Source organism: Belonocnema kinseyi, chromosome 2, assembly GCF_010883055.1.
Source record: "Belonocnema kinseyi isolate 2016_QV_RU_SX_M_011 chromosome 2, B_treatae_v1, whole genome shotgun sequence".
In the NCBI taxonomy this organism is placed as follows: domain Eukaryota; kingdom Metazoa; phylum Arthropoda; class Insecta; order Hymenoptera; family Cynipidae; genus Belonocnema; species Belonocnema kinseyi.
Genome location: NC_046658.1, coordinates 119,685,057 through 119,693,717, shown reverse-complemented (window position 1 = coordinate 119,693,717; position 8,661 = coordinate 119,685,057). Strand labels below are relative to the sequence as shown.

At 26.5% G+C, this 8,661-nt stretch overlaps 1 protein-coding gene across 1 annotated transcript; it reads right to left on the bottom strand.

Moving 5' to 3' along the window:
• Positions 1-1,614: 1,614 nt before the first annotated feature.
• LOC117168140 (crossover junction endonuclease EME1) lies at positions 1,615-6,402 on the bottom strand. Its single transcript, XM_033353558.1, has 3 exons — positions 4,341-6,402; positions 2,018-2,071; positions 1,615-1,933 (listed from the first exon to the last, which is right to left on the bottom strand). The coding sequence occupies exons 1-3, from the start codon at positions 5,940-5,942 to the stop codon at positions 1,817-1,819; spliced, it is 1,773 nt and encodes a 590-aa protein (XP_033209449.1). The 5' UTR covers positions 5,943-6,402; the 3' UTR covers positions 1,615-1,816.
• Between the last annotated feature and the right edge of the window lie 2,259 nt (positions 6,403-8,661).

The window sequence follows — 8,661 nt, the reverse complement described above, 5'->3', positions numbered from 1 at the left end:
TTGTAACAGTAGGGGGAACCTATATACAGTGGATAATCATTCATTAACAATCCTAATATATGTAAAATTATTAATTTAATTCAATTAATAGTGAAGGCACTATACGTGTTTATAAATTAAATTAAATTATTTTTCTTTTATTTGTGATCTTAATTCTAGCGATGTTTCCTCTAATCTATTAAGATTTAGAATAAAATTTGTCAATTTCAAGTGGCTGAATTTAAACTTTCTTAGTTTTAAGACTTTTTTAAACAATCGACTGAATATGTATGTATACAGTTTTGCGAGTTTTTTAGACATTTTTTTCCCCCTTGTCAATATCTAAATGCATACAAATAATACTATTTACATGTAAAATTAAATCATTGTTTTTTTCATTTGAGAAAGTAACTTCAGTAAAAGATAAGTAATTTTTTAAGAGTAAAAGTTTCTAGGATTTTAATTCATATTTTTGATTTAGAATAATTTGGGAATATATAATACTTATAAATATATATGCTTTTAGGTAAAATTAATGTGGGTACTATATTAAATTTAATTTAAAATGCTTCAAATTCCTAAAATTTCAAGTAAAAATATTGCATTGTAAAAAGATTGCTAAATTTTCAACCAAATAGTTGAGTTTTTAACCAAAAAAGACAAATTTCACACAAAATACATCAATTTTCAACTAAATAGTGTAATTTTCAACTAACAGAGATAATTTTTTGTGCGAAAAATGGAAGTTTAATTTTCAGTTTAAAAATCAATTATCTACCAAAAAAGAAAGGACTAATTTGCAGCAAAAAATTAAATATTTGAATTTTCAGGAGAAAAAATTTATTTTCAACCAAAGAGATGAATTTTCAACTAAAAATATGGAATTTTTTATTGGTTTAGTTAAAATTTTTAGCATAAAAATATTAATTTTTAACAAAAAAACTGATTTTCAATAAAATAGTTAAATTTTCAGTTAGAAAAAACATTTCAAAGAAAAAAATTAACGAATTTTAAATAAAATAGTTAACATTTCATCTAAAGAGATAAATTTGCAGTTAAACTGGTGAGTTGCGAGCCAAAACAATTTATACTTAACAAAATAGTTCAACTTTTAACTTAGCAGGTCAATTTTAAACCAAAAAATATTTTTATTTAAAATATAAAACAGTGTAAATTAACCAGAGACGAATTCCAAACAGGATTTGAATTTTCAACTAAGAAAGACTTCAGTCAAGAGAGAGAACGAATGTCTTCCAAACTGATGAATTTTTAGGCAAAACAATGAATTTTCAACCAAGAAGATTCATTTACTACCAAAAATTAAGAATTTTAAACGAAATAGCTGAATTTTTAACTAAAAAATAGAATTTTTCAACCCTAAATAGAATTAGATCAATTTGTAGTTGAAAAATTAATCTCCAATCAAGAACAAAACTAATTTACAAAACAATAGTTAAATCAAATAATATAAAGCAATTTTAATAAATCGAAAACATTATTTTATTTTACAATTTAAAAAAAAATTGAGCAGGCTCTTCAAAAAATTCCTTGGCTTTAAAAAAAACCTGACTAATTTGTTTCTTATGGCAAATTTTATTCGAAAAATATATACACAAATTGCATACTTTACCATCTGGATTCTTTCATTCAGTAAAAAATTGTGTGGTTAAATGTAAAAATGGCCAATTAAAAATCAGTTTCGAAATAAAGATGTAGTAGAAATTGTTTCATGTGTACAGGGCAAGATTAATTTTTTATTCCACAGCCATGCCAATGCTCAAATATTGAGTATAAAAGACCAGTTGATTAAACAGTAAGTGCTTAAAATTATTCTAAATCAATCATTATTTAATAAAACATCTCCGTCCTCGGATGTAAACATTGTGTATACTTTTTTACTAAGTTCGGGACCAATTTTCCGAAGTGTCGTCACAGGTCCTGCTGCTCTTCTGATCTATTTTAATATGATATTAAATTAAATATTTGACTTTTTTCGTGTTTTTTATTATATAAAAAAATTCGAACTTTTTATACTCACGGGTACATCTTTTAGGAGCATTTCTCCATCGGCAGGAGTGCATTTCATATAAGCCTAAAAGCAAAATTCAACTAATATAATGTGGAAAGGTTTTTTCTTTTTAGGTATGTATTTATGTAAGTATTGAAAATTAAAATTTTTTGTTTTTTTAAATTGAATAAGTATTTAAAGTTAGTTTTAAGTAAAGTAATTAGAAATAGTGTCCACTAATTTCAAAACAATGCAATACAAAATATAATTCTTAAAAATGACAGAATGTCTTTTGCATACAATCAGAAAAAGTAAGTCAACTTTTTACAGTTTCAAGTTAATTTCCAATTCTAATAAGGATTTTTTTCAAAAAACGAATGACGAAGAAGAGAATTAAATGCTCGTTTCCAAAAAATAAACAAGAGAACCTGATTGAACAATATTTCATTTTAAAACATCCATCATTCTGAAGTAATTTTTAATGTTTTTTTAATCGTGAAAAAATTTGTCTTCGTATAAAATGGAATATAAAAAATTAAGTTCAAGATATTTCATCTAGGGGCAAATACCTTTTAATTTCGATGTCAAATGATGAACTCAAAATTGAAATGAAAGTTAAAAAATGTGAATGCTTTAAAATTTAATATTTTCAAATTAGCAATCTCCAAAATTAATCAATTCCTAATTTTACATTCTTCATTGATATAGTTTTGAATTGAATCGTTCAAAATGGAAGAATTTGAAAGTACAAAATGTTTAACAAGCTATATGTAATTAAACATGTTTAGTATAAAGTTCAGAATTAAAGAAATTAAAAAATATATGTGAAAAAACTGTGAAAACTTCACCGTATTTCAAAAAAAAAATTATAAATGTTTGAAACTGAACTCTTTCGAAATTTGTAAAGAATCCCTTAACCTTAAAAACGTAAACTTGAACGCTCTAAAGATGAAACAACTGCACCACTTTTAACACATTGTTAATGGTTGCATTTCAAATTTGGTAAGCTAAAAGAGAAAGCATATAGGGTTAAAAATTAAATAAAAACAAAAAATTTAAATTTTGCAATGAAACAATCTGTAATTTTGATGTTTTACATCAGCAATGTCTTTTAAGTTGGAAAATTAAGAATTAAAAACTTGACCTTTGATTTGTGAATCTTCAAATTTAACTTAACATTCAAACAAAAGGTTCAAATATAACTTATTATAAACAAAAGTCTAGCAAGCTATTGGATACATTTTTCTTCTAAACATTTTTAAGATTCCCGGTCAAAAAATATTTTTGAACTATTTGTGAAATCTTTCGTATTCGTTCGGAATAATTTAAATATTTGAAATAGTTTAAAATATCGTTTACTGTGTTTGAAATCTTTGGAATTCTTGTATTATTTTGGAATTTTAAAGAAATTTTTGTGAAATCTTTGAATTCTTTTTTATGTGTTTCTGAAATCTTGTGTATTCATTGAAAATCATTACACTTTTTTTAATCTGTGTAAAATTTTTTAGAATCTTAGACGTCTTTTTTACGATACCCTTGTTAAATCTTCAAAATCTGCTGAAAGTTTTGAAATCTTCGCAAATGTTCAAAATCTTTGAAATCTGGTTGTATACGCTTTTTGTTAATCTTGGAAATCCTTGCAATCTTTATAAAATGTTTGAAATTCTTGGCAAAATTTGGTGAAATCTTTATCAAGTTTTTTTGAAATTAAAAAAAAATTTTTTTTTGTTGAAATCGTTGAACTATTTGAAATCTTCGTGAAATATTTTCATATTGCCTAAAATGCCTTGTTACCTTCCTGATATACACGCCTTTTTTAAATCTTTGAAATCCGTGAAATTTTTGTAAAATGTTCAAAATCCTTCTGAAGATTTTAAAATGTTTGTGAAATGTTTAAAATCACTAGAAATGTTTAAAAATCTTTGAAATATTTAGTATTTTGTAAGTTGAATATCACTAAAAATGTATACTTTAACCTTCTATATTAGCGGAGATGAAATAAAAATTGTATAGAATTATTCACAATATTTCATTCTGTTCATTGCAATTTATAATATAATTGGTAGTCTACAAAAAATGCCTAGAAATCTCGTTATTTACGATTTTTTTCATACTAGACTAAAATATTTAAATTACTCTCCGTATTTCATTAAAAAAAGGGTCAGAAAAAATAATTCAAGGTTTTCATCAAAAAATCCAGGATATTTCCAGATTTTCTAGGTCACTGGAAACCCTGTAATTTGGACGATTTCAAATGATAATTTCAAAGTATATAATCGAAAGTATTGGCGAGATGATTGCAAAGGTTATGTACCCCTCGTATGCTATAACTAAAATCAAATTTGATTCTTACTTCTATCAATTGTAAGGGACTTCCATACACCTGGCATATTGCCTCAGATGTTTCCAAACTACTCAAATTAAATTGACAAAGTTGCTGCTGCCAGAGTCGTTTCAATCCATTACCATCCTTATCCACCTTTACCGTATCTCTATTATCTCCTGCAGCATACCAGCTGACCTTATCTTCCATATTCCTTCTTTTCTCCTCTTTATACGGAATCTCAGCAATAGCTTTGCTATATTGATGAACTACCAAAGCCAATTCTTCTGCAGACTGCACAATTCTGCTCGAACAGTTATTCAATATTTGCACTTCAGTTAAACACAATTCAAAATCCTTCCTCGAAATTTTCGGCGATGCTCCAAACAGTTTGCTATTCTTACTATAACTCTTTTTCGCTTTCTCATTCCCTAGGATTTCATTCCTGACTGCCTTGTCCTTCTGATTTTTATGATAAGAGAAATAGTCGATTATTCCATAAATGACTAGAGTCATTCGTTTCTGAGGTAATAAATCACAAATACTCGCGACAGATTTACAAAAAGTGCCGTTTGCTATTTTCTCTACAGCCTCATCCCAATTCCAAACAATAATCATTTGATTTTCATCACGCAAGTCCTTTTTGGTGCAAATTTCACCTTTCTCATCCATATAATTTTCCTCAGTCTGTCTTTTCCAAGAGATGCTTTGGGGAATTAATTGCGACCTGATGTTAAATGAGAGTTCAGCTTCCTGTAAGGATTTCATAATGTCTGCGAAGTAGGGACGACTTTGAATCTCTTCATCGATTATGATTTTCATCGATTTTATACACTCCTCGGGCTTCAGTTTTTTGTAATTTTTACTAGCTAAAGCCTTCAAAGCCTTTTCTTTAGCCTGTTCGTCTTTTTTCTTTTGCCGTTCAGCTTTTACTCTCTCTTTTTCGAGTAATTTCTCAATATTTAACCTCCCCTTTTCAGGATCCGATGCTTTCTGTGTTCGAGGTTTTGTTTTCTTCTTTTCAGCTGAACTGTCTGCCGTTCGAGATTTTGTTTTCTTCTTTTCAACTGAACTTTCTGCTCTTTTAAGGATCGCATATTTTTGCAATATAGTGTCAATCTCAGAGTTCTGTGAACTCTTCGAAAAAGAACTTCCTGATCCAGAAAATCCAGAGTCTAGTTCATCGAGATCGTAAGCAGGAGAGACGTTGGCACCACAGGAACTGAAAACTGAACCACCATCGTTTTTCTTCTGCTTTTTCTCACTCTCCTCACTTTCCTTATGATAATGAAAATTCACTTCGGGAAATTCAAAACTGGAGTCACTTAGAGCGTCGATTTCACGAGCTTTTTTGTAATTAAAGTCTGTTTCTACGAACGAAACCGATTCTCCAGAATCACTCACAGTATCAACCGTACGAACATTCTTATTATTCACTTCTGCAGTTTCTACAAATGAAACAGAATCTCCCGAATCACTCAGAACGTCAATTTCGCGAACTTTTTTATTAACTTCTGCAATTTTTAAAACGGGGACCGACTCTTCTGAATCACTCAGATCACTTAGAACAATCACACTATCTGAAAGGTTGTGCGCCATTATCGCAGAGAATTTTAATAAAGGAGAGTACATTTATTTCTATAATTTAGGTCATTCACGTATTTCTAATTTGCCGAAAAAACGGTGATCAAAAGTTCATGTCAAGTCATTGTTTGTAAACAGAGTTTCGAAAGATGTAAACAAACGCTTTTCCAGGATGAGAAAACTAGATTCTGAAAAGATATATTTCTTGTAAAAAGATTCATAGATCGAAGAGTGGAATTCATATTTTATATTTTAGACAAAATAAGTTCGGTTATCATTTTAAAAGTTGTTTCAAATTCCATGAGAACAAACGGTTTATTATCTGATTTGAGGTTATGACTGCCATATATTGCAAATATACGCTGCAATTGTGAAAAAAGTTTCAATAACAATCGGTTCTTCACTTTCTGTATCCCAAATATTAAAAAAATAATTAAAACACCTTAATAATAATGCAAACTATGCAAATTCAATGGAATTTTGAAAATGTTTTACGCTTCTCGAGAAATGTCAAACGGTGAAACTTGCAGCTGTGTACGATACTTTAAAAATAAAAGATGGCTACTCTGTGTTTAAGTACGAAAATTTAATTTCGGGAGCTTTTATTGTAAAATAAAATTTGCAAACAGTTTCGATTTTCAGAGGTAAAAGTATTCTTTTCTGAATATTAATTTAATATTCCAGAAATCACATAAGCTCTTAATAGAATGGACTATGGAGATTTTAATACAATTTTAAAATTATTATACATACTAAACAAAAATTATTCAACCATAAAGGCGTACGGATTAATTATAGTTCAAATTCTAATATTAAAACATTGTACAAATTTTCAAAACACATAAATGAATAATTTGCAGCTCTATATTTTTAATTTCGATTAATTAAATTTGAAATGCTATCAATTTGTAAGATTTAGAATTGAAAACTCTTGATTTTTGTTTTTCAAAATCATCCCAATTTAGGATTTTTTTATATATATTTTAAAACTTTAAGAATTTTTAATTGCAAATAATTAAAAGTGAATAATTTTCAAAAGTGAATCTTAAACATTGAACTATTATAAAAAAATGTTCCAAATTATCTTTAAAATATAAATTTCGAAAATTAAATAATGCTCAGTTATACAATATTTTCAAAATTCAAGAAATTTGAATTGTAACTCTCAAAGATGGTATAACATTGAATTTCATATGAATCCTTTTACATCTAACCGTTTTTTATTTTGAAAATTTACAATTAAAAATTATATAATTCTGTATGCTTTATATACAATATTTCTTCCATTTGGAAGATTCAGAATTGAAAACAATTTTAATTTTCAAAGTCATTGCAAAATTTGTAAATTTTTAAGTGAGATCAATAAAAATTATGCGAGTGTAACTCTACAACATTGTAGAACTTTGAATTGTGAATCTTTAAAATCGAAAAATTTGCAAATTTTACATTGAAATATTATGGAAGTTTTAAGTTTTTCATCTCAAAATTTTGTAATAATTTTGATCATTTACATTTGAAATTTAACAACTTTGAAATTGAAAACTCTTGTCGTTTGATTTTCAGAATCATCAGAATTTAAGAATTTATGTGTATACATTTTTAAAATTGAAGAATTCTAAACAGCAAATATTTAGATTGAAGAATTTTCAATTGCAAATCGTCAAAATTTGAGAGATCTGAATTGTAAATCTTAAAAATTGAAGAGCTTTTAATTTGAATAATTTACAGTTAAGAATTCTGCATGTTTTAAATATTGAAATAAAAAATTCGATAATTTTTAAACTCGAAATTCGAAATTTCTTCAAGTTGATTGAAAAAATCATCAAAATCATCGCAAAATTAAAGAATTTTTTATTTCAAATCTTTAAAAATGAAGAGATTTTAATTTTGTCAAATTAGAATTAAAAGTTTTGCATTTTTTAAGTTTTATAATTAAAAATTCTGTAATTTTTATGATTTACATTTGGCAGTTCTTTCATTTGGAAAATTTGGAATTGAGAACTTGACTTTTTTTTTTGCAAATAATCTTATCTTATAAATATTTTTATTCATATATCATTGAAATCAAGGCTTTTAAAAATTATGCAAGTTTTAAGATCTTAAATTATGTAAGTTTGGTGATTTATGTACATTCAACATTTCTTCAAATTTGAACATTTAGAATAAAAAAGTTGATTTTTGATTTATAAAATCATAAAAATTAAATCATTTTTATTTATCCATTTTAAAGATTTAAGAATTTTTTATCGTGAATCTTTAAAATTGAATTATATTTTTTTAATATTCAAAAGTAGATAATTTTGAATCATAAAAATTTAAAACTGTAAGATCTTCAAATGCAGATCTTTAAGAGAGACCAATTTGAAAAATATGTAAAAAAATCTATAATTTTAAATCATAAAAGAGTCAGAACCAAAGAAGCGGTTAACAATTTCAAAATGGACAAGTGTAAATTAAAATGGTATGAAAGCCGATATACAAATATTTTAATATTTACTGTCATCTGCGTTTATTAATTATAGTTTACAGTACTGTAAATTCAAGCATATATTTTAATTTTATAATTAGATCATTCAAATAAGAAAAATTTAATAAGTGCGTTATTTTTTCTAGTTATAAATTATAACTGAACATTGAAATCGAATGACATTCAAAAATCGAACGCGATTCTGGGTTTATGAACGACCTTTAAGTTCGGGCGTTTACCGATATCCCCTCCATTTCCGAAGATGACCGAAACGAAACGGAAATTATGACGTCAGGTCAG

Excerpts from the sequence above, each read along its gene's own strand:
- LOC117168140 (XM_033353558.1), bottom strand. The coding sequence starts at position 5,942 with ATGTACTCTCCTTTATTAAAATTCTCTGCGATAATGGCGCACAACCTT. Across the intron at positions 2,072-4,340 it reads GTCCCTTACAATTGATAGAA|GCTTATATGAAATGCACTCC; the intron begins GTAAGAATCAAA and ends TTTTGCTTTTAG. Across the intron at positions 1,934-2,017 it reads TGCTCCTAAAAGATGTACCC|ATCAGAAGAGCAGCAGGACC; the intron begins GTGAGTATAAAA and ends ATATTAAAATAG.